This window comes from Python bivittatus, unplaced genomic scaffold, assembly GCF_059951505.1.
Source record: "Python bivittatus isolate LINGU-HERP-01145 unplaced genomic scaffold, Pbiv_v1 ctg000000_np1212, whole genome shotgun sequence".
In the NCBI taxonomy this organism is placed as follows: domain Eukaryota; kingdom Metazoa; phylum Chordata; class Lepidosauria; order Squamata; family Pythonidae; genus Python; species Python bivittatus.
The window spans coordinates 1,359,748-1,387,212 of NW_028277028.1; the positions used below are offsets into that span (position 1 = coordinate 1,359,748).

Consider the following 27,465-nt stretch of genomic DNA (forward strand, 5'->3'; position numbering starts at 1 on the left):
TTCTTCAGAGACTACCTGGACAAGTTCCTGCAGTTTTCCTGGCAAGGTTTTTTTCAGAAGCGGTTTGCCATTGCCTCCTTTCTAGGGCTGAGCCCAGCTGGCGGTTGCAGAGGAGTCGGATCTTCTGTTGCGTTGCGTCTTTCCGACGTTTGCGTCTAGGCAGGACCAGCAACCGATTCCTATCCCCGCGCAAAGCGCTGCCAACATTTCCTCCCACCAAAATAAAAATAGAAATAATAATAGAAATAATAATAATAATAATAATAGAAATAAAGTTTGAAATAAATGTAATGTGCTTGAATCATCCCGGAACCATCCCTCCCCCCCGGTCTGTGGAAAAATTGTCTTCCACGAAACCAGTCCCTGGTGTCAAAAAGGTTGGGGACTGCTGTCCTAGAGTACTAATAAACATTCCTTCTACTTCTTCATCCAAATCATGAAAATGTTGAGTAGAGGGCCGAGTACAATGTTCCCTGATCATATTTCCATCAATCTGACACTTCAATCCTACCATTCTACCTTCTTTTCACAAGTTGCATGGTGGAACACTTAACACTCATACCAGTGAAGAGGAGCCAAAAGAGAAGTCAAATATTTCTGTCTTTTCTTTGCTACTGTTAACATTTTGTTGTACTTCTTGACCAGATGGTACACTGATTCTTTAATTTTGAACATAATCTTTTTTTTCTTAACCTGATTTTGATTTTTAATCTGATTCTGAGATTACAATTCCAGTTCATACTCTGATCCTATTTTATTTTCTATATGTGTCCCTTTTTGTTTTTCAGAATTTCACTAAGCTTTTTATAGTCACATCAGCTGCTTCTGCTGTCATCCTTCCCTCCTCTCACTCTACTGGAATTATTTGCAATTATTCTTTTAGTATTTTTCTTTCTTAGGAATGCCAAAGCAACTTGAATTTGTTTTCCTATTACTTTATTCTGCTATAGGGCACTAAATATTATTGCTTTGAAACTACTTTTTTTGAAAACCAAAATATGTGTCTGACTACACAAAGCTTTAGCTTGACTTAAAATCAAGAACTTCAGCATTACATAATTACTTTCTCCTATGTTCCTAATATGAGCATTTCCATTTCTGCAACCACGTGTTCCTCAAAAATTAACAAGTCAAGCATAGATGGATCTCCAATAGAAGAGAATATACGTAGCTCAGGGTTGAACTGTAGAGTCCTTGGTGCTCTCTGAGCTTGGTTGTTTGCTTGCAGATGTTTCATTACCCAACTAGGTAACATCATCAATGCAAGTAAGTGTGGGGTTTGCTCCCTGTTTCTACCAAGGAGAACCCCCCCCCCAACAAAACTGGCAGGGCAAGCTACTGAATACAAACAAGGAAGCAAACCCCTCACTTACTCACAGTGATGATGTTACCTGGTTGGGTAATGAAATGTCTGCAGACAAACAACCAAGCTCAGAGAGCACCAAGGACTCCACAGATGGATCTTCTTTTGCCTTCCTTTAAACTTCTCTGGCCTAACACTTCTCTGTAACAAAGTCCAATAAGAACAAACCAGAACATAATATAATAACTCTAAGATTGGTGAAACTCAAAGGGATGGGTTGAATTCCAAAGCAGAGTCAGAAGGTGGTTTAAATCCCTCCCCCTCCATTCTCCTATAGTCAAAGAGCTAACTACTTATTATGGAACTGCTTCTACATTTCCATTCAAAATCATGGGGTAAATTAAAAAGGGTATTAAATACCCTTTTTCATACAGTTAGATTCTTGGGCAAGAACACACTGTCCCTGTTTTAAACAAAGAAAATGTGGTGAATGAAAGCAATGTTAAGTGAAAAAAATATCTGGATTTACACTGCCACTTTCAATAGTTGGTTTTAATGAACCCAGACTTTGTTGTTCTATGTTGGGAGTTTCTAACTAGGATTCATCAACATAACTTTAATTACTTAATAATCAGTCAATAGGAAAAGAAAGTTCTATGCCCATTTTCCTCACAAATGTAACTCTTGTTGCTAAGCAACTGAAATCTAGTTTCCTTAAACTCTATTGCTCCTTTTAAAGGACCCAGGAGCGGAGGAAACAAAAGAAAACAGTAGCTGGCTTCCAGCAAGTTATCTGAAGAGAATTAAATCTGTTATGCCCTATGCAGAATTAACAATTGAAGTTCCACATTGTCTTTAAATAAAACTGACTCTGTTCTATCTGTGCTTTTAACTATCTTAAGCTTTAGACTGACCCAGAAGGAAAGGGAGGGATCATTTGCCACCAGCACATTATAATCACCTGTCTTTAAAACCCATGAAAGTTCAAGCCTATCTCCTCCAACCATTCAGAGCCACCCCCGCCCCCATGCTAGTGGAACAGGCAAGTAAGTCAACAGAAAAATAATATACTTGTTGCCGTGTCAAAATAAACTCTAAGGTCCTCTTTTGCTTCCATCTTTCTTTAAATTCTATACTGAGATGTTATTGAATGGCTTAGAAGAAAGGACAAAATTACTGTTTTCTGCCAACAATGTTTTTAATTTGCATTCTTTAAGCTTTTGAGCTAGTTGCCCTAATGATAAAGTTTGAAATACTTAATTTTGTAAATTCCTCTGACTTCAAAAGTTTCCTGGACTATTTTAAGTAGGACATTACTTTTGCGCCAGTGTCGTCTACTCTTTTTCAGTCACAGACCCTTTTCATTCAAGCCCAGCCATGACAACCCCAATTCAGAGGATTCCAGGACATCTTCTAGAGAGCCCTTTCAATTCGCCTGGAAGCCTTGGCTAGGCCTATTCTATGAGCTCACCAACAGCATCTGGCAAACTACCTTCCTGAGAAGCCTGTGCCCAATTGTGGGCCTTCTAATTAAGGAATCTCTGATCAGCTCCCAAGGGAACACAAGGGCTCTGTTGAAACACAGGCTGAAAATGGTATGAACTGTTACTGACAGTTATAATTAGCTTTAGCAAAGGACAACTTGGATTATTGTTGGCTGAATCATTTCCATTTTAAACACATTCACCATTTTCAAGGTGTAGTATTGGAGGGCATAAAAATATAAAAGGAGAACGCTATTTTGCAGCACAAAATATTTTGCCTCCCTAGGATTTGATTAATTTTAGCAAACTGTTCTCATAAATATACATAGAGAGTGCAGAGTCTAATTTAACCTTTTTTAAATTGATTTGCCCTGCAACCCTAAACCAACTTTTACTGGGATGTTTCACTGAACTCAATGAATTTAGTTCAGAGCAAACATATATAGGATTGTAAGAGCTGCTTTTCCTGGAGAACCATTTGACTGACAGGTTTGAGCTAAAATATGTTTCAATCATTCCTTTTTTACTCTTGTGTGGCCACTTAGCTATTTATATGCTAATAGGCTTAGCTCCTGTCTCAGTTTCTTTTGACTACAGTATTTTATTTTCTAGTAGATGCACAGATAATAATTCCAGTGGCAACGGACAGAAACCATGAAGTTTTTCAAAGAATGACCTCTATGACCTCGAGTCACTCTTAGAGGCACTGAAAGTAATTGTGATTCAAGTGAAACAGAATATTTGCAGCTTATACAAAACAATTCAGTTGCCAAGCCCATATATGAAAAGTGGTTTCTTAGCATGAGAGAAGCAATCCTGACAAATGCTTTGAGTCTGGCACAATCCCCAGTTTTTGAGTCATGTGAATGTGAGACCAGATGTAATAAAGAAGCGAGGAACATTTTATTCACATTTTATTTATAGCTCCTTTTTAAAAGGAAAACCCAGGGCCTTTACATAAGCACTGTAAAATAAAGCTAGCTTCCTGCCACTTCACTTTACCATTGCCAACTACAGGATGGCTAGCTGCGGAGGAATGCTGCTCTGTGCCTGGGACCTAATTACAGTTAATGTCTCTCTAGCTTTTTTTGTGGACAAGGCCAGCCCAGCAATATGATTCCTCAAGAAGCATCAAGAACACTGCTTTTGGGTGCCATCTATGAATACTTGCTGTAAAGGAAGAACAGGGAAAGATGTGTTAAGGATTCACTGATTTGGTGTGACAAGAATCAACCAGCCCAGAAAATGCAAAGGTTGCTGGGGGGAAGGGGATGACAGATGAATATTCTGATCAGAGGGAGAGAGAGAGAGAGAGACAGTTAACATTTGTTGATAATGTGAACAATAGATAATCTAAATGATTATGCCCAAAACAGTTATGCACAGAACTAGCTATAATTAATTGAAATAACCATTCTTAACTGAGAAATAACGTGAGAACTGAAAAGCAGGAAGGAGAGCTTGTATTTCTTTTCCACCGTATAAAAGTAAGAAATCTTAACTAAAAAGTAAGAATGCTTTGCTTTCCTGGGATATGCCAGGATCTCACAGGAGTACAGCTGAAATAATTCCTCCCTCCCCTTTCAGAAGCAGGGAGATGGGTGTAGGGGAAAGGGGGGGGAGATTAAAAAAAAAAGCTAAAGCTCATAGCTAGGGTTGAAAAAGGGTTAATGGGCAGCTTCCCCTTCAGACTACCAGGAAATACTTTTGAAGAACAGTTGCTACTTCCGGTTAGGTGCAAAACTCCCCATCAGAATGAGCCAATCAGAAGCAAGTAACACTTCTATTCACACTAGGTTAGGCAGCCATTTTGCTGATTGACTATAATACATTTTGTTTGAATAAAGGTAGCAGTCAGCAAAAAAAACAGAAAGGAGGTGTTCACTACCAGATAAAGAAGCTTTCTCCATTTTTGATCTTAGGCCTGTAATTGTCTCTGGAACTTACCAGCAACTATTCCTAAAAGGGAACTAACTACTGGCTGGAGAGCAGCACACTGGGTATGAACACTAGCCTGGTATTACAATAGGTTTTCTCTCTTTTTCTGCTATTTTTATTTCAAAACACAATTTTGTATTTTAGTACAAAAAGAGATCTTACAGTAGCACACAGAAAAAAAAAGAAGTCTAGACTCAAATGTGAACACAGGAACATTTTTCAATACGTGAAGTTTTCTTTCTCATTTTGCTTGATTTTTTTCCTCTTCAGGTTTCAGCCTTAAGGGGTAGACCAGACACAACCAGATGAACTAATTCTACTTTATTGTAAGGTTACATTAGTAGAATCTTGCAAGTATGAAAGTACTTCTCTCCCCCTGTCCCCTTTACAGCCCAAGAAACTTTACAGCCCAAGAAACTGCCCAGAGTCACCCCACAGTGAGATGGGCGGTGACAAATTTGAAATATGAATAAATGAATAAAAATAAACAAACTAGGGAGAAGTTCTTCTGAGCCTCTTGCCCTGCCCACATTCCTGTTGTGGGCTAAGCTGCCTTTTATCTAACGGTTCCCTTGGCTGTGTCTCATTGCCTTGACTCCCAAGGTCATTCCACATACCATTACATCAGGGTACCTTAATATGGCAGCAAATAAAAAAAGAAAAGTGTCAAGTATGGATTGACTTATATTACAAGAGTGGGATCCAACATCATAAAGGTCTTGCATAGCTCAACAACCTCATCAAATTTGGAGAGCATCAACTGGTTCCGGCATGGGTAGAAAAATAAGTCTCAGTATAGAGTCACTTTTTTGTGAGATGGGCGGTATCTAAATTTGAAATATAAATAAAATAAATAAACAAATAGTCTCCTGCCTCAGTAATACAGGTAGTCCTTGGTTAACAACAATAATTGGGACCAGAATTTCTGTCACTAAGCAATGCAGTCATAAAATGTGATGTCACATGACATCGCTTAGCAATGGCAATGCCTGCAGTTCCCATTGCCATTGTTAAATGAGGATTGTGGGTCATTAAGAGAGGACCTGCTTGCAACTTCCTGCTGGCTTCCAACAAGCAAAGTCAGTGGGGAAGCCAGCTGGAAGTTACAAGTCCCAGGTGGTTTGGAAGCAGGCCAGCCAGCAGGCAGGCAAATGGCTGCTGCCAGGTGGGGGAAAGTGAGTGTGTGTGGATGGCCAGGTGAGGTGCAATGGGGTTCATTGCTGACAGGTGGGGGAGGGTGCACAAGGGTGCAAGCAGCCCCAGAGCCATGGTGTGGGAAGCAGCTCTAGAGCCACGCACAGCAAATAGCTCCATTGCCACTGTGCAAGAAGCCCTAGCCCTGTGGCGAAGGATTGTCCCATATGGCAGCGTCATGCGGTGAGGTGCACTGCTAAGGATCATTCCAGCCAGTAGGGTCCCAACCCCCACTTGCCCACCTGTAGCTCTCACCTGCTGGCCTGCGGGACATTTCTGCGGTGCCTCCCCACGAATGGCTAGGAAGCCAAGCCCAGCAGAGGGGAGGCAGGTGAAGACAAAAGTCTGCTGGGGGGGGGGGCGGCTGTAAATGCAGCCTGGCTCAAATTTTTATCATGTGACCGTGGGGTCACTGCAATAGTCGTAAATTAAAAGACCAGTCACCAGTCCATTTTTTCAGCAACACTGTAACTTTGAACAGTTCCTGAATGAATAGACATTAAACAAGGACTACCTGTAGTTTAATGATGAAACTTTCATCTAGAACCTGTGTGGCCACCAATTTTTTTTTTTAGATTTTTTTTTATCCTGCCTTTATTATTTTTTTTATAAATACGGTGGTGAACCAACCTAATACTCCTTCCTTCTCCTATTTTCCCCACAACAACAACCCTGTGAAGTGAGTTGGGCTGAAAGAAAGTGAGTGGCCCAAAGTCACTCAGCTGGCTTTCATGCCTAAGGCAGGACTAGAACTCACAGACTCCTGGTTTCTAGCCTGGTGCCTTAACCACCAGACCAAACTGGCTCTAAACAAAGGGCCAAAAGCTACCCTAAAATATCTGACAGACTGCCTTGATTTCTGGAATCCACTGCCTTTTTGAAATGTTAACTACACCTCTCCCTTGCTTAGCTTGACTTTTGGATTTCCTGCTGGCTATCCTATTGCTTGAAACCACTAAGTACCATGGAACTCAGTTGTTTATGCTTGTTAATGTGTTTTTTAAAACTCTCAAGCCTTGGACAGGACAGTTTAAGGAATATATAGATTGTCTGCCTACTTCTTTTCAATCTTAGTATCTCTTTATTTTTTTGATACATAAAAACTGCTTTAAGACTTAATGCTTAACTAGCACATTCATTAATACTGACAGTTTAAAACTGCAACAATGTTATTACTGCTTTCAAAGCATGCTCTATTGAAGCTTGCACTTTGTTGGAAAATTCAATTTTTTAAAAAATAATATTTTAACACATCTTTGTTTAATGATCAATAACTTATTAGCTGGATGGATCAGAAGATGATAGAATTTTCATTTTAATGAGGGATTCTACTGCAACTCTTTCTTCGATATAAGATGCAACTAAAGAACTCCAGATCTTAATCTTGCAAACACTTCATAAGAGGTTCTTGGGTCTACTTCACCACTAATTGCCTGTTGCCTTATAAAGAACTTCAGAGGACTTGATCCTACTATATATCATTTGGATTATTTATAGTTCGCTTTTTCAGGAGATGATACTGAGACTCTTACTTAGGAAGCTATAATTGCTTGGGCTATCAGTACCTCTGAAAAGATGAGGGTGGATATAATTTCATATGCAGATCATACTTTGTTTTACCGACCCAAAAACTCTACTTCTACTTTTATTTCAACAACAGCAACAACAATAATAATCTGTATCTTAAATGTATCTGTATCCTTCTACAAAGATAGATAAATATTGATATCATTGGGTTGTAACAGTAATGCTATTGCTGACATACTCAGGGCCTGATATAAACCTCCAGAAACTTTCTGAATTATCTCTGCATCAGGCACAAATGAAACCCAACCAAAATAGGTAGAGTCTGGAATCTCTTCAAAAAACAGGCTAAACCATTATTTAAACATTTGTTGATTTCTATTTTATATTATCACCTCATTTTATCCTATTATTTTTATGGGATTATAAATGATCTTATAATTCCTTTTAAATGGGGAGGGGGGAGGCATTTCTATCCTCATTATAAGATAGATTTGTTTCAGAATCAAGCTCCCCTTTGGATTCAGCTTAAGAATTATGATTTAATGATGTTGAAATCTTGGAAGACATTATTGCTGTACTTGTTCCAGAATCTGTTTCATTATCAATCATTAAGACTACATGGGATACATGGGTATACAGTATACATGGTATACTGTTTTGAACCTTTTAAGGTAGCCCTCACTTAACGACTGTTCATTTAGCAACCATTCGAAGTTACAACAGCACTAAAAAGTGACTTACGACTGTCATAACACCCCTGCGGACACAAAATCACGATCCAGGCACTTGGCAACCAGCTCGCACTTATGATGGTTGCAGTGTCCCGGAGTCACATGATCACCATTTGCAACCTTCCTAGCCAGCTTCCAGCAAGCAAAATCAATGGGGAAACCGTGTGACTCACTTAACCATGTGACTTGCTTAATGACCACGTGAGTCACTTAATGACTGCCGCAAAAAAGGTCATAAAATCAGGTCTGGTCACATGATGATTCACTTAACAACCACACCACTTAGTGACCAAAATTCTGGTCCCAATTGTGGTTGTTAAAAGAGGACTACCTGTGTTCATAAAAAGCTCATATTTATTTTATTTAAATTTATTGGCCACCCAACTCCAGTGAACTCTGGGCAGCACACAAAACTAAAAAGACATAAAAACAATTAAAGCTTTATACTTCTATAAAGTATTATAGAATACTTGGAATTAAAAATTATAGTTCTATGTATTAGTTCCCTTTTGCATTTTCTGAGTTTTTGCACATTTTTACCACTACATGTTTTGACAATGTAGGTCCAAACATGGTGCTTATTTATTTTATAAACAAAGGCCTTGATAACAGAATCTGCCAATGTGAAAAAAGTTGCCCCCTTAGTTTCAGTAACTGCTTACCTGCAAGAACTGCAACGAAAACCTTCTTGTAACTGGTAACCAGTTTATCACACTGCTGTACAGGGAGTTTGGGCCATTCCTCATTCCCAAGCTGCCTCACTCTGAGGCTTTTCTAACATAAACTGATTGTTTCAGGTCTTGTTGCAGTATTTTTATGGAAGGTTGTATTTTTGAATTATGTAAATTCTATGTAAATTATGATTTTATCCATGGGGTGGGGGCAGCAAAAAAATTACTTCTCAGAACTGGAAAGAAACTGCACTCCCTGATGTACAATTTTTGATCGCTGATAGGTGTTCACTTTTTTCAAATGAACCGGTTCTCTATTTAAGATCTCAATTTACATGGTCGCCCATCTCAAATTCATGGCTGTGGGCTGCTAATAGTAAATAAATAAGTTAAAAAAACATAAAAGAATACAAACAAGAACACACATGTAATCTGCAATTGAGGTAAAAAAAAACAAAAAACCACCAAGCAAAAGCCAACAACAAATTAACACAACCACTGCATGGGCTCTGCCACAATTGTACTATCAGTGAAATGGAAAGCGTAATCATTACTATTATAATTTATTATATATTTATTTCACCTTCTTAATATATATATAAAACTCAAGGCGGTGAACATACCTAATATTCCTGCCTATTTTTCCCTCAACAACCCTGTGAGGTGACTGGGCCAAACTGACCCAGCCACTTTCATGCCTCAGGCAGGCCTAGAACTCACAGTCTCCTAGTTTCAAGGCCACACACCAAACTGGGGCTCTACTTATAATGGTTTAATGATGCATTTCAAAACTAGGGTGAGTAATTTCCTATATGTTTTTGCTGTTCTTTTTTGCTCTGTGTCTTTTTGGTATGTTTAAACATAGAATAATTTTAAAACCTTTTCAATGAGTTTATGTCTAGAATTTGATTTGGTCATTTCTAAACACTGAATTCATTTTTATTCATTCTCTTATAGGTTGCCATATAAATTTTGGATCATTTTCTTGCTTCATAACCCCTTACCCTTCAGCTTCAACTGATGATCTGATAACCTCCAAGTCCTAAGGGACCTCCAACCATCCCCAAATCATGAGGCTACCACCTCCATACATGACAACTGGCATGAGGCTCTTATTATGGAATGCTGTGGGTTTTGCCAGGGCTAATGATAACTGTATAGTCTGAAATGTTCCACTATTTATTTATTTGCGCACAGAACATTCTTCCAGAAGTCTGAAGTTGAAAAATGGGAGATAAGCATCAATATTCTTTTTAATGAGCAGTGGCTTCCACCTTGCACAGATGGTAGAGTCCTAAACATTGACTTTGACCAAGGAGAGAGAGGTCTTCAGGTTTTTAGATGCTTGTCTGGTGTCCTTTGTAACTTCCTGGACAATTTTATGCTGTGCTCTTGGAGTGATTTTAACAGGACAGACATTCTTAGAAAGGACATAGATATTATTGTTCAAAAGCTTCTAAATTTCACAGCTATGCCTCTGACCGTGGATTGGTATAGCCGATCATATTTTGCCAACTGACTTTCAGTCATTCTATAACTATTACTCTTGGAGCCAACTAGCATCCCATTCCTTCACCACTGCTGTGGCCTAGGACCAAGAACTCTCAGCAACTAACGACGCAGCTCTCTACTCTTCAAATACCTCCGAGAAGGAACATGCACAATAGCAGACTACAATTATTGCCATAGTTCAAAGTAAACCATAATCTATTTTAACTGAGGTTTAAAGCTCTGCCTGGATGCACACATGATACTGAGCCATAAACCATGGTTTACAAACCACTATGTTGGATTCATACAATACAGTAAGCCAAAATTTAAAAACTGTATTATGGCTTAGTGTGATAAAGTATGTAAACAAATCAAACTGGTGTCAATGTCCAACTCTCACTGAAATGATGGCTTTTGTGATTTATTATTTATAAAATAGCTAAAGATGAATAAGAATTAAACTTTTATGTTCTAGTGATTTGAATGAACATCCATCGTATTCCTTTCTGGTCTGTGTGTCTTATGAATCCTGTATAAAAATTCTACTTCACATGACATAATGTATTCACTGAGTGAAGTATATATCATGTGACTTATCTTCCCAATGAATCAATACAGTCAAAATAGACCATCCAAGATTTCTCAACCAGTCTTATTACACAGAAGCTATCAACAGTTACCCAAAGCCAAGAACAAGCAATAATATATACTGCCTGAGTAAAAAACTATTTTTATACAGTGATTCAATCAGCAGCATTCTTGCAATGACTGAGATTAGTGCACAGGCACTAAGTCACTGTGCAAGACAAAATACCATAACATTTCTTTGGAGGAAAAACATAAAACATAGAGATTTGCTATTCCAGTTTACTCATCTGCCAAATGAAAGTATTCTGTCTAATTAGTAATCTTAATAAATGACTAAGTTCTATGCATCCAAAGGATTTGGACAAGCTATTTTTAAAATGGGGTGGGGGACTTAGATATACTTCTGATATAAGATGAGGAAGTGGTATTCAGATAAGGGAAGGGAAGAGTTTTCTGGGCATATTTAAATTGACTCATATTATTCATATTTGAGTACCCCGCTGCTTTCTTTCTAAGCACCTACAGGAGTGAACTGGTTTTCCTAAACTTTCCCCACAGACTACAGTATATAGATAGGTACTGAACTTAGTATTACTGGAAGGTAGAGAAGGATACAGTCACCCTATAGCTGCATAGCTGATTCATACCAACCTCTCTATGTATCTTTTGTTCCATCAATGGAAGAACCAATTATCCAGAAGCAGAAAAAAGACATTCTTCTACAAAGCCCAAACACCTTCAGAAGAGACTCTTCTCTTTTGATGGTATTCAAATTATTTAGTATTTGGTATAATATCACATTCCTTTCCTATTCTAAATGACCTTGCAAGTGTTCTGTTCCATACTGAGGAAAATATACAATTTAAATACAATTTAAAAATTAATGTGAAAACAACTTTGTTCAGTCAGAAGAAAGGACCACTGACTTCAAAAATGATGAATCTAGGTAACTATGTATATTGTGGATATGCAGTGGGTACAGGTAGTCCTTGCTTAATGATCACAATTGGGACTGGCAATTGTTACTAAGTGATGCAATTGCCAAGTGAAACATCACATGACTATGCTGGACTTACATAATTTCTGCTGCTGTCACTAAGCAAAATCACCCATGGTTGTTAAGTGCAATATCACGTGACTGCAACTTGCGACTTACTGCCAGCTTCTCCACTGACTTGTTCATTGGAAGCTGGCTGTGAAGCTCACAATGGCAATCACATGACTGCAGGGACATTGCGACCATCGTAAGTTTGAGGACTGCTTGTAAAACTACTTTTTCAACACCATCATAAGTTTGAACGGTCACTAAACAGGGCAGTCATCAACTGAGGACTACCTGTAAACATAAAGGGAGAGCTAATAAGAATTTGCCAAGGGAGTTTAGTGGGAGAGTTTAAGAGTGGATCCCTAACAAATTTTCTTTCTAAGTCAAAACTCTGTACTTTGGTAACATGAGAGCCTGAGACTGAGAAGATGACAGGACAGAAGTATGTGACTTGCAGTGTTTGTGGCATACTTCCCTTCTTGCCTGAAAACAACCTTGCATGCATTTGCAGAATAGATAAGCTTGTAGTAAATGGCCACACTTTATCTGATCAGAAAGGACAAAGATTTATCCATTCAAAGAAAGGAGGTGCTACAATGTAATTAGAAAGTGACAGCTACTTTTCATAAAGAAAGCAGTTAAACAGAGGACCAAGCCCAAGGGACAACAATAATAGCCAAAAGCAAGACATGAAGAAGACATTTTGACCACTGGAACATAGCAACTGTTTTCAGGCTGCAAATGAAACAGGCTCTGAGTGAAAAAAGAGAAACTGAAGAACACTGGATGATTAAATAGCAAAGAGTATGCACTATGCCCTGCGAAATGATAAAATAAACGTAGTTATTTGGTGACTCCTCCGACTAAGGTCATTAGCCACCTACTAGCATCTTCCACCAGGTATGCATGTCCTATGACACAGAGGCAAACACCTTTCTTGAAACGAAAAGAAAGACCTGAGAATTACTACATGGGGACAACTGAGACCTAGCAAAGAAGGAGAGCTGTTGGTAGGCAAGGGGCTGCTTGTCATTGTAATGGCAATCTGAAGATGGTAGCAAAGAAAAGAAGAGAAAAGTAAGAAAATATGAAGAAGACAAGTGACAAAACCTGCAGAAAGTAAGCAACTCAAGACTAAGAATATGTCCCAGGGGCTGCTTGTCATTGTAATGGCAATCTGAAGATGGTAGCAAAGAAAAGAAGAGAAAAGTAAGAAAATATGAAGAAGACAAGTGACAAAACCTGCAGAAAGTAAGCAACTCAAGACTAAGAATATGTCCCGGGAGAAAAAAAGACAAAGTAGTGAGCTGACAAAGGGAGAATGCATATGGGTATGTGTGTGTGTGTGTGTGTGCGCGCGCGCATGTGTATGGGGAGAGGGGTGATGGATGCTGAGAAACTGTAATTACAATCCAGCTTCAGGAGTTCTAGATAAAAACTGAGCTGGGAGAGAAGACTGAGGGATCTTTGTTATGCAGCATCTATTAAAAGAGGTGAATATTGCTGGGGACAGAGAAAGAAGGAGCTACAAAGCAGCTTTGTGGAATCCTGAGGGGCTGGGCAGGAAGAAGAGGACACCCAGCACAAAAGAGATTCTGCCTTCAGCCAGAGGAGAGTTCCCATAAAGGGTGAAGGCTGAGAAAAAGAAGAATGGTGTGGCATCATCATCAGAAGATGTGTTCTGTTGTGAGAACCAATCTCAAACCCAAATGCTTGAAGGAAGAAGCTAGGACAAGTGACTCTGGAGGAAGAAAGAGGAAGAGATAATAAAAGCCATAAAGGTCTAAGAGTTGGGTTGTAAAACAATAAAAGGTTAAAGAAAGTGTTAGGAAAGATAAGTAATCAGGGAAGAATGAGAAGACAAATGAAATCAGTAACTTTGTGTTTGTATGAAAGATGTTGTTAGTACAAAAAAGTATCAAGGTTAAAAGACAAATTTTACAGACCAATGACTGGTTATTCAAATGATGCTGATGGGTCAGAGTGAATTTCTGGGATTGTGGTCTAAGTTAGCTGGATAATGGACTGCTGATACAAGAGGGGTTCCACCTCACAAGGACTGGTAAAAATGTGTTTCACCAAAACTGTGTGAACCTGATTAGCGGGACTTTAAAAACTAACTCCTGTAGGGAGTGGAAACATACAATTCTGAAGTAAAAAGCTCAGATAAAGATTTGGCACTGTAGAAAATGGGAGTGTTCCTAAAATTGAATTTCTGAAACTACTTAAGGGAAAATCTAACAGAACATTGACTCATAGTTACTATCTTCATCATCTATACACACACACTATGGGAATTAAATCAAAATGAATTTGACTTCTTAATACAGGAAAGCAAATATGGTTTAACTGATATAAAGGAGGTGGTGTGACTCTCATGAATGGAATATAGTGATTAAAGGAGTAGAATGAAAAGAAGCTGTAGTACGGAATGAGTTCAAAATTAGTAGGCTCAAATAGAAGAGTTGCAGAGTATAGCAAACATATCCATTGCTGCTCAGAAATCCAAATGAATAATGTGGAAACTTTGTAGAGAATATCAGGGTTAAAAATAAGTCAAGGAACAAATAAAAGCAATATTGTATCACCTGTCTGACCAAGGATAAAGCCTTCCAAAAGCAAAGTGCAGATCTCTGAAAAAAGCCTGTAACAGTAGTGATGGGAGATTTTTAAATACCCCATCAACTTTCTTCTTCAGAGACTGGACAAAGACCCAAAAGGATCACCTAGTTTTAATTATGCTAATGAACAGATAAGGCTTTGCTGAGGAAGTTGAAATAGCAGGAACAATGCGATAAAGTGATGATTTAAAGCCAGAATTCTTGATTTTAAGGAAAACTAAATCTGACAGCAGTCAAATATGTATTTTAGAAATTTAAAACAGAGGATCTTAATAAACTCTGAGCAATGGTAACAAGGATCCCATGGCAGAAAAAGCTAATGTATAATCTACAAAGCTGCAAACAATTCAAATGGAGAAAAACAATGGAGGACAAGAGAAGTAACAAGTGAGGCTACATAAGATGTTTAATGAAGAACTGAAAATAAAAAGGACACATACAGAAAATTGAAACAAGGCCAGGAAAGAAAGGAAAAGGACAAGGAGGTAGCCCTAAAAAGCTGATGTCAGGAAAGCAAAAGTTTCCAAATGAGCTGAGGTTAACAAAACATGTTAAGAATATAGGTAGTCCTCATTTAGTGACTGCCTCGTTTACTGTTTACAGTTATAGTGATGAAAAGGTACCTTTATAACCAATCCTCGCATTTACAACCTTCACAGGTCTGTAAAGCAAAGGAAAGATGAAGTAAAATCATAAACACATTTTCACTTAGCAACTGCTTTGCTTAATGACCGAGTTGCCAGTCTCAAATGTGGTCACTAAACAAGGATTACCTGTAATACAAAAGGGCTTTTTAAAGTATGTTTAAACTAAAAGAAAAAATCAGCATACCAACTGCTCAAAACACTTGGCAAAATGCTAACAGGTAACCCCCCCCCCCCAAAAAAAGCTATATAACTCTAACTTTAGTAGTCTTCTCTAACAAAAAAATGTGTCTTGTATCAGAAAATTATGAAAAATAGGATGAAGGAAAGGATTGTAACTTGAGGTAGACAGAAAAGTGGTCAAGAAATGCCTCTTTATTTTGAATAAGGTTAAATCTCCAAAACCAGATAAACTGCATCACAGGATACAAAAGGAAGTAGCTATGGTCTGGCTGAACCCTTGTTTACAAATCTGGGAGAAATGGTGAAGGGTCAGATATCAAATACTATTTTCAAAAAGGGAGAAAGTTGAATCTGGGGAACTATATCTCCATCACTCTGACATTTACAGCTGGGAAAATTCTAGAGCAGGCCATAAAGAGATTGATCTGCAAGTACCTTGAAAACACTGTGGCAACTACCAGAAATCAGCCTGAATTTGCCAAGAACAAATCTTATCAGATTAAGTTTACCTAGTTACCCTCTGACATACTGATTAGAATAGTATGACATGGCAATTAAGCTGAGATGTAACTGGTTTGAAAGCCATACTCAAAGAATGCTTATCAAATTGGAGAGAGATTTCAAGTAGATCAGTCCTAGTGGTCCCTCTGTTCTTCCAAATTTGTACTAATCTGGATTAAGAAACAGAGGTAATGCTTATCACATTTACAGAAAAGTTGGTGGGACAGCTAAAGAAAACAGAAATAGAATTAAAAACAGTCTTGGTACAGTGGAGAAATAGGCTGAAAGTACTAGAATGAAATTTAACAGAAAACAGCAAAATGTTTCAGTTAGGGAAGAAAATTCAAATGCACAGATAGGATGATGGACCTGCTCCTATTCCGAGCAGTTAAAGCTCATGCCTGGTTAGATGGATAAGGGATGTCTGATGATACATCTATTTCCCACTAAACAATCAAACAATCAATCAATTTTATTTTAGTCATAGACCAGCCCAGAAGTAATACCATAACAATTATGCCAAAATAAAAATAAAAAGTCATATTGATAGAATAAAATAAGATAAAGATAAAATTATTAACATAAAATTACAGAGTACAGGAATTAAAATCCTATAAAATTACAATTAATTTTACAATGAATAATCTAAATGCTATAAATAATTAGGATAGATAACTATAAAAGGACATTGTATATTCCCCATATATAGCACAATACCCAGGCAGACCGGAGGCTGATTATCTTAGTCTCTTGCTGGCTGACCAGGTGACAGGGATTTCAGACAATGTACCCCAGTTCTGTGTCAGAGCTATGATTAAACATAAACAACTCCTCCAAGTGAGGTGACGCTGAGCCTTAACAAGGCTTCCATAACTCAATATATTTTCTGTTCCTTTTTTTCCCTCCTTTTCTTCCCCCCCTTTTTCTTCTCCTTTTAAATATACATATACCATTCTATGTTTTATGTCTTTAGTTATAATTGGTTGAACCATAATCCCAACAAACCCTAGTAGGGTTTCAGCACATATTAGACTTAATATAAATTAGCATAGCTTTACATTCTCGAAGTGTTTTATAAATTCTAGAATTATGTCCTTTCTCACCAATCTGTACCAAATAAGATGTTATTCTGCAAAACAGCGATGGGGTGACATATCACTGCTTAAGCCTAAATCTGAGTATTAACACTGCAACCCTAGTCACTGTACTACTTGAGTGGTGCACACTAAAGTAATGACCTTCTGTGGTACACACCGGGACTGTACCATAGTAACTGCACAATTTGAGTTGCAGAGAAATTCAGCCCCCCCTCCCCTGCTTCCCTCAGACTTGTTCCCATGGTCCATCTCCTTCATGAATGCCCAGCATGATGTTGTTGAGCCTGTCACCAATCTGCATGAAGGTAGTGCTATGAAGCATATTGTAGCCCGGTCGGAAAACTGCTTATGGCTGCATGCCTACCTTCTTGCCTACCTGATGAGTAACTTACTTTTTTAAAAAAAGATTTCCTATCAGGCAGCTATGGATGGGTTGGATGTGAGTTCTGCCTTGTGTTTCCTTGTGCAGACAAGTAGCCTGCAAAAAAAAAAGGGGGGGGTAAACGCAGTTAAGGGCACCCAAATGCAAAATGATGTGTGTGCATTTAGAGTGCAATCTGTAAATGCAAAGATCCTAATATTATCTTTCAATGATTTTATTGATTTATTGAGGTTTGGTAGGTATGCATATTCTTCTATCCTGCTGAAGTTGAATTTCAAGGTGCATTTTAAAAATTGATTCTTTGCATTTTAAAATATACCTTAAAAGATCAAGAATAAGACTTATCAGCAAGCATAAAATGCCTGAATGTACAAAGGCCTGCACATACGCAAAACCTCAACAAATGAACAGAGACTTTCTAAAAGCTATCTATGTTACTCTGGTTGGTTTGCTGAGCTTTGGTGTGATGTGTGCAGTCTGGGCATGCTTTTGTGTCTTGTTGAAGGTGAACTTTCAAAGTATATTTAAATGCAGGTTTTGCTGGTTTGACAAGCCTGGCAATTGCAAATGCAGTAATAGTGGGTGTTGGGGGGGTCTTTTGTTTTTGTTGTTAATGTTACTGATGCAAAAATTAAGCAGCAGAAGCACTTTTTTTACACAAATTTTCAACAAAGAACAACAAAACAGTTACTTTATGTTGGCTGGATTGCAGGATGCAAAAATATGTGCTAAAACTATTGCTTGAAGTTTTGTAGGTGTTCTTTATTTTTTACTCTAAAGCTACATGTGTAGGTGGAATAGCAATCTATGATTGTTACCAACTTGCAGTAAAATTGGCTATATAAAACCTTTTAAAACAGTTTTTAAAAAAACAACAAAAGAACTCCAACCTCTGCATTTTGAGAAGTTCTTGTTCTACTACCTTCTTTGGCAGGTAGTAATTTGGTAATTAATATGTATCAGTATACAGTACTTAAATCTTTTAATGTGCCATCTGTGCAATTTTAATTTCTAGTTGATGTTGAACTTAAGGGTGAATTTAAAAATGATGAATTTTCATGTGTTTAAAAGCTTCACATTTAAAAGCTCAACATCAACAAACTACACAAAGATGTCAGTGAGGGGTACGCAAAATTTGGATTCTGAACGAATCACCCCACTGAAGCAAATCTGCAAACTGAAGACTCACTTTGAAGCAATAAATCATGCCACAAATTCAGGGGCTCTTCTGCTGCTTCTGCAATTGTTACATACAATGTTTCAACTTCATTTGCATATATGGGGAATGTTGACAGCATGGAGAATGTCTGACAGACTCTCTAATACTTTCTTAGTTACAGCTTTTTGTATTGCTGAATTTCTAATACAATTTCTGTTGTTTTATATACAAAAAACAATATAACACTACCAAGTAATTGATAAAAAACATGAAATAACTAGTTAAAAAACAACACCTACTAGTGCACAATCCTAATGGCAATAATTAACATATCAAGCACTCTAAAAACAATTTACTTGCTTATGGCCTTTTTAAATGAGATCAACTAACTGTACAGGTAGGTCAATGAGACTCTTTGATTAGAGGAGACACTATTCAAAAAGAAGGAAGTTGCAAAGGAGCAATATTGCCTCCATCCCCCTCATTTCTTTAATGGGAATTGTGGCCCTTGAACATCCCTTCCCAAGATGGGCACCAAGCTAATGCCAGCTTCAGCCAAATGTTTATTGTCCTAAAAAGGAAGGAGTGGTGAAATACAAATACCCCTTTTTTTCCCCTTGGGCCAGCCTCTCCCTGTGTGATATTTCCTGATGCTGCTTCCGCTGCCATTGCTAATTAGCAGTATTGCCAGAAAGCCCCAATCATGACACAAATGAGTACTTCCTTCTCAAAAGGGCCATATTTGCCAAGCCAGCTCTCCTAATGCCCCAGAAAACCCAGTGATCAGAGACAGCAAATCACACACCATTCCACCCACAAGAACAAGTCAAGTCAATGGTTATTCTTCAGTGTCATGCCCAGTCTGACTTTCCACAAGAACAAGCAGAAACGGGCTTACTTCTAAAACAGTGCTGAAGCATTTAAAATTGTGGAGTATCCAGAAGTACTGCACAGCTCTGTCTTTCTACACACACACATACCTCAGGGTACCTCATGAACTCATGAAATGTTAGAGTAGTATTTTCACAGACTATTGTATTTATTTATTTATAGCTCACCTGCAATCTTAAGAACCTCAATCTAAGATGCAGCTTAAAACAAAAGGAAAAAAATGAAAAAGCAGGTAATACTTTAACAGCAGATTTTAAATTCTATAATAGAAAGGTACAGATTTTACATGGGACAAAGGGCATGGCCAGGCAGTGGTGAACCAAACATATAAGAGTAAATGCATCCTATTAATTCCTTTTACATCTAGAGCTTGGTTAAGGGCCCTATTTCAAAATAAAAGAGCAGCAGCAACTTTTCAAAAAAGGTGATCACATAGGGATAATAAGAAGTAAAGGAATTATTAAGAACATGCAACCACAGCATCTTCTTCCTTAATTTATGTTCATTTGTTTCTGATTTATTAATGCCTTAAATGTTGATGATGAATGTTCAACTTTTGAACTTTCCTGGTATCTCTTCTTAAATTGGCACTAGTTATTTTGAAATCCATATCAAACCAGTTGTGAGAAGCTCACTGAGGAAGCTGCTGCTCCATCATCATCTTAGGTAATCAAACCAGTCAGTAGGATATTGGAGAGAGTTCATTAGCTGTTAGAAGACATGGCTCAAGTTCTTCCATTATTTGTTGGGTCACTTTTAGATAAATTGGTATCATAGTTAACATACAATTCAATATGACATATTCTGATAAAATAATTAATTTGGCTACAATGGCATCATCTCATTTTTTTTAAATCCCACCTTTTTTATTTTTATAAATAACTCAAGGCAGCAAACATACGTAATACTCCTTCCTCCACGTATTTTCCCCACAAGCAACAACCCTGTGAAGTGAATTGGGCTGAGAGAGACTGCCCCAAAGTCACCCAGTTGGCTTAATTCACTTAATAACAATCAATTCTATATAAGCAGACATTCTAATTACATGTTAAAAAGCTCAAGTAAAAAGAAGATAAATAATGCTGATACACATACATATTTAAAAGAACATAGGAAATCCAATAAGGAAAGAAAAAAGGGAAAACAGTATAAGTATGAACATATGAGTGGATAACTTACGAATCTCAAATAACCACTAGATCTAAAGTAGCATATGGCTAATATATTTTAATATAGCATTAACATTTTAGAGCACTATAAGACATTTCTTACCCAGCTTCTAGTTAAATCATGTCCCTACTGAACTAAAATATTTGACACAAAGTTGATAAGCGTGGAAGAAAAAGTTACAGATAAATAAACAATTTATTTAATTTTTGTATGCTATCCAGAGTCACTGCTGTGAGATGGGCACTCCTATAAATTATATTAATTAATTAAAAGAATACTGTAAGTAATATGTAGGCTATATATCATATTGAAATATAAACTCTAGAACCCAAATTTGGGATGTGGCACAATTCCACACAGTCCAAAACTGGTTTCCAAATACAACTGAACTGGTCATCGGATTTATGTTTTAGATATGAAATTATTCTAGACATCGAAGCATACAGTATTCCCACAATTTGTTTAATCATTCTTCCATAGAGGGGTTCAGTGACCATTTCCATTAAAAAACACACAACATTTTTGTAGTTGTTATTATATACAATGCCAGTTCAGTATATTTTGAAGAAATGTGTGGTTTGATGAAGTTTAATAGAAATATCTCGGGTTGAAATGGAATTACGGCTTTCAAAATTTGTTCCATTCTATGATGAATTAATTTCCAGTTGAACTTAGTAACACTGTCAATACATATGGAAGAAAGATCCAATCTGTTCATTGCATTTCCCGCATTTCAGGGAAAACAAGCTACTCATTTCAGTAATCATGACTGAAGTAACATAACAGCAATAAAACATCTGATACCAGTACTCTCTAAATATGATGTTTGAGGTGAACGTAATATTCTTTTTCTTTTGAATTTTTTACTGTTCTATCTCTATAACTGTATTAAAATTTTGCACCCATTTAAACATATAATCTTGACCTGTTCAAGTTCTGAATCATATTTCAGTAACAGATTATAAATCATACTCAGTAAATGTTCAATATTATGCGTTAAAGGATTTTCAAATTCAGCAAAGTTCCTTACATGGATGTTTCAGGAACAGTACCTCGCTATTATTAATATCATAACAGAGTTCTATCCTACTCAGTGATATATCCTGACTTTTTGCTTATTTGAGAAGCCAAAAAGGGTAATTAGAAGATTTTCATGTCTGAATTTCTTCATCTTCAGGTACCTCATAGCTTGTCATCCTTGCTTCACTAGCTTGCTCCACTAGGCACGGCTCCATTATATCATTCTCTTTTCTTGTATCACTTGTTACATAAAGCCTTGTCTCTTCTGGTGTAAATGACTGATTTCCATCTCCACCTGATGGATTCTTAAAATATTATCACTGGCAGTGCCATATTTATATGTAAAGTTTTAGTTGACAAACCCTATGTGGAAATAGTTCTTAAGGAGATATTAGGTTAGTAGAACTCACACTGTTGATGATAATACACAAAAGCTTCTTAAACATAGAAAGCTTCAACAATATGTCATTCCAAAGATGGAATGAGAACCCTATAGTTCATTGTTACCATTTCCTTTCCTTCCAAAACTGTCAAAAGGAAAAAATAATTGGTACTGTTCTCACCTAAATTCCCTTATATTGGTTTAGTGTAACTGGCTGCTGGAGAGAATTAGATGTATTTAGATCAATGAGCTTTCAAAAAAAAAAATTATTCTCTTTCCTTGACCTTATGTTTTCCAGAAATACAGTAGTGAAGATATTAGTTGATACCTTATAAATCTGGAAAGCTTCTTAGAGTTACAAATTATGATCAAAGTGGCCTATACATTTGACTAACAAGCAAACAAGTAAAAAAGCCTACCTTAAATTTGTAAAAATTGTTGAAATAGTTCACGTTTTCACTGTTTCAATGTATCTAATGGCACATCTGGTATCACAGAGAACCTTTCAGTCAACCTCCCATCTCTTTATCAAAGACAGATCATCTAACCAGAGATTGAATAGCCTAGCTGTGAACTCATATTGTTTACTAAAGAGAATCAGAAGATAATCAAGATTATTGTTTTCTAAAAAAAATACAGAATTAGCAGAGCGTATGATGAAGGTAAAACACTATTTCTAATGTCCCCTGACTTACTCAATGATTTTACTCTGGTAAAAATTCAAGGATACTTCCACATCAGAAGGATTTCTACTCTCCAACACCTCACAAAGCAGTTTGAATCTGTTATTTGATCATCTTTATTTTTGCTGACCTCAAAACACTAAGAATTAGCATGTCAGTTACCTTATTTTTTTTTCCATTCCTATATAACAGTTACATATTTGTAGACTATAATGCAAAGGGTAGAATCAAATTTATAGTATTTGATTCTAAATACTATAAATTAATGCAAATATACATATTTGTGATACACTTTCCTAAAAATCAATTTTATCCAACACAAACTACACATGCATTCAAAGCGTAGCTTCATGAGAGAAAACAGGGTACTTTATGTAGCATTCTTAATCCATGTAGGTCAATGGCAAGGCCCAAATAATGACACTGTCTGATATATTCCAGAACTTGAATCACCAATAGAATGGATCATATACTGTATGTGCAGAAGTTTTCAGCAGACATATATACAATACCGGAAAATCAGCCCATAATAACCGTATTTTGGTCTGTATCCAAAATAACCAGCCCAGTTTCAATATGTGGGCCAAAATATCTGAAATACCCATGTTTTGGCTGAGGCATGAACTTCTCCCCACCCCACAAAACAGCTTTTTCATGCATAAAATGAGTTATACACTGAATATTTTGCATATCCCTAGAAAACAGTATTTGTTACATGCAACCTCTAGGCCCAATCTTTCAATAGTTGCTATCATTGTCCCAAACAGATAGGAAAATATAAAGGGATTTTGTTTTACAAACAGCGGAAGGACCGCCTAGCAAAAACAGAAGGTGGCAGCCTTCCCATAAGGTAAGATACTACTGTACCAGAAAGGTATCCCTGAGTACTCTTAGTTAGCAGCTGGAAAAAGGTTTAGAAGTGTCACAGAGATAACAAAATGGGAAGGGGTGGAGTGAGACTTGAGTTGGGGGGGGCAGCTTCTACTAAGGTTATAGATGGCTTCTTTTTATGTGATGCGTTGTAGCCTTTACAAGGGTATCAACTATTCCAAGGACAGGAGATTCAACTTCTATTTTTACCAAAGCTTCAGCACAAGTGTCAGCTCTTAAGACAACCATATGCAACAGCTTAAATATACTTTTATTTGCTTGTACATATTTCCCTCTTCCCCAACTTCTCCATAAGTCCTGAAATCTATATGTCTTCCTACTTCACTTTCTGAACAGGTTGCTAGTGCAAATTCATGTATAAGGATGACTTATATATGTTTTTAAGGCTTCAGCCATTTCAGAAACCCTAGCTAAGTAGAATTGTTTGTCCTGTTCAGCTGTTGTGGAAGTAAAAAGCAATCTCCAAGAGACCTAAGAAAACAGGGCAAATTAATGATTAATAGAAACACTTACATGCATTCATTTACATGGATGCCAAATGCACAGTTGCTAGAAACAGCTATTTGATAAGATTCAGAGGAACTCATTCCATGCAGGGGTAATTTATTAAGAAAGAACTCAAAATGTACTAGAAAAGAGCCAGCAGCCCAGGTTTCTAAGCCTCTAGATTTAGAAACATTTAAGTTAAAAAAAAATTTTTTTAAGGAATATTCTGTCTGTTCAAGAAAAAAAAAGTTGAGAGTAGATTTCTTAGATACTGGGTCAATGTGTAGGGTGATGGTTTGCTATGAGAAGAAGCATTTTTGGAAAGGTTATAAATACCCATTAACAACATCTTCAGGCACCACCAAAAGTACCTCAAATTGCAGTTGCCATTACTAACTGATCACTGTTCTGTTTCTATCTGCACCCTATTTGGTATCAGCATACTGTTGCACTATTTTTATACTAGGTTCTTAGCAAAAATCTGTACTGAAACCTGAAGTACAATCTTTCCATCCCAAATAAATTCAAGTTAAGAACTATTTTTACAATTATCCCACAGTCTACTCTAAATAGGAAGAGAAATTTTAAAGTTACATCTTCCTTTCTTCCACAAACAAAAAAGAAAGAAAACATTATCTGTATCACCAAGTACAGCTGCCTGAGAATAAGTTCCACTTAATGTAGCAGGGCTTAATTCTGGTAAATATGGTGATATCTGGCAACTTGGTAAATATGTACCAAATGAAACTGTCCCACTCCTGACTTCTCAGCAGTGTTCCAACTAGAACACCAAAAAATATGTAGGTTACTCAAGTCATTGGTGTTTTGTATATCATTGTAGCAAAGCATATATCCTTTTCTTCTTTCACATTACTGGTGACACAACAATCTCCAGCTACTATTTTTCACATATATTCCATCATCTGATACAGGAAATAGGTAATTATTGTGTGTAGTGAACAATATCTTAGAATCAAACCATGACCGCATTAAACTATGAACCCTGCTTTAGAAACAAAAATGCTTATGAGACTGCATAGAAGATAAAAGAACACCAAGAGATAAAACAGCATGAATAGAGTGATACTTTTAGGCTCATTATCATTAAATAAATACATGTACCCTGCAACATATAACAACTACTGTAATAGAACACAATAGAATCATATTTTTACATTTTTAGATATAAATATTTAAATACCTAGAAGTAAAGGAAGAACATTATAAAACCTTATTTCCTTCATATTTTGGGGACTATAAAAGCAAATAATAAATTCCAAAGGCCAAGCCCAGACTGTACAAATACAGCCAATTTGCACCCATCCTCTTATGTATCAATCATATTGATACTATTCCCCAACCTAACATCTTCCAGATTTGTTGCAACCTCAGTAACTCATAACTTACTGATGGTTTTCCCTATATGTCCCACTTAGGAATATTCTGGAAAATTAAATGCAACCTCCAATGTATCTTATATTTTGTGTCTGGGAATTATAACTTCAATTGTTTTGATTGCTCCTATCCATTTGACTTCAGGATGTTTGGTTATTTCAAAAACGTAATACAAGAAAGCAAGATCTACTTCTCAAGTCACACAACAATTAATCAAAGTAGATAACAGCTGGAGTGTGATAGATTCAGTTATTGATAGAAATCTGAAAGCAGCTCTTCTTTTTCAACATGATCAACTAGATACCTCTGCAAAGATCTCAGAAAGAACAGTAATCCAGTCCCTGCCTACAATTATCCCAACTGCCCCATAAGCCAACATTCACAGGGGTACTGCCTCTGCATCTGAAGATTTTATATAGCAGTCAAAATAGCTGTTGACAGACTTAAGCTCCAGAGGTCATTTGATCCCCTTAGTCACGTTTAGCCCCGATGAAATCAATGGGGCAAGCCAGTCCTAGGTAATCTAATTCCTACTGGTTTTTATTTTAATTATTTTAATGGGAGTAAAGCATAATTAACCTAGCCTGACTCCAACTCCTGAATCTCTTTTTATAGCTCCTAGGGTTGTGGCCATCACTGTTCTTGAAGCAATGAATTCCCTACCTTCATCATGTATGTTGTGAAGCATGTACTGTCATCAAACTACTGCCGATCCATTTCACTAGATAACTCAGACATTCAATACCATGAAAGAAAAAGTACTCTTCAGTCACACCACGCGTACTTTTTAAGAAGCAAGTCCACCATGTTCTCCAGCACAAAAATGTCCTTAAGTTGCTTACGGGCTTAATTTTTTACGTTCTGGCGAAAAACACCAATGGTACCATATGAACCCAAGAACTAAACGAGCTACGCAAACGGAGCACACCCCCCTCCGAAGTTTCTGGCCCCTTCCCCATCCAAATCGGCCGTTCCGGCCAGTTAAATGTGGCCCGGGAACTTCCATACCTTTTGCGGGGCTTTGAGCAGGCGGTGGACCCCGGCCAGTTGGGTGGCCAGGGGGATGTCCTCCCTGAAAGAGTAGAGGGGCGGCCGAGTGGGCTCGGGAAAATTGGTACTATTGAAAGGATCGGTGTCGTCCAGAAACTGCACCCTGCAAACCAGCGTTGCGGTAGCCATGGTGCAGCCATTCAAAAAAACAACACAGACATACAGCCGTAGAAACAGCGGCACCAAAATGCAAGGTCGAGGGGAGCTCCGACTTCTTTCTTCACCACCAAGCAAACGAAAACGACCCGCTCCTCACACACACAAAGTTAGATCCAAATGATCGGGCGGTCGGCAGAAAGCTTCGCGCGTCTCTTTTCCCGCTGCGAAGGAGATGTGGCGTCAGTCGCGCGGGAGGAGAGAGACAGAAAGAAAGAACGAAAGAACAATATGCACGCAATCCAGGAGTCTTGCAGAAAGCAGTCATCTCCCGAGCTGAACTCGGGCTGGTAGAATCGGGATGAGCCCACGAAAGCTTTAGGCACTCATCGAGGACAGCGAGATTAGAGCTGGCGCACCTTCCAGGCAAAGTCACTGCAGAAAGGAGAGGTGGCTACCGGAGCGAGAACAAGTTCCCCGCGGCAACCGATGGTGGTGGGGGCGGGGGCGGGGGCGCTGCCTCCCCCATTCTCAGCCGGCCGCTCACCCTACCAAAGTGGGAAGCAAAGGCAAATGAGGGAAGCGGCTGCTGCTGGGAAAGTTACTCCCCTCCCCTCTTCGCAGTTGCGTGCGGGAAGCAATTGCCGGCTGCGCCTCCCAGTGGGCGCAAATGAATGGATCTAGCAAAAACGCTAACTTTCCACGCCTGCCTCTTTGCCAGCGAGGGCCTAACTTCATGTGGCGGTTGGACCTTTATTTTGAAAAGACAGGGTTTTATTTTAAAGAACCCTCTCATAGATTGGTTTTAGCAATGTAATTCATGGGTGCATTGTATGAAGTAG

General features: G+C 37.8%; 1 protein-coding gene across 10 annotated transcripts in view; it reads right to left on the minus strand.

Moving 5' to 3' along the window:
- Positions 1–27,201, minus strand: part of FHOD3 (formin homology 2 domain containing 3) — a 330,045-nt gene extending 302,844 nt beyond the window's left edge. For 5 of the 10 annotated variants that reach the window (XM_088133023.1, XM_088132960.1, XM_088132846.1 and 2 more), the window contains exon 1: positions 26,486–27,198. In XM_088133023.1, coding sequence (XP_087989149.1) covers positions 26,486–26,656 — 171 coding nt within the window. In that variant the 5' untranslated portion in view covers positions 26,657–27,198. Of the gene's footprint in view, positions 1–26,485 lie in introns of all 10 variants that reach the window. The other 5 variants (XM_088133068.1, XM_088132739.1, XM_088132890.1 and 2 more) reach the window with 2 other exon arrangements.
- Positions 27,202–27,465: the final 264 nt, after the last annotated feature.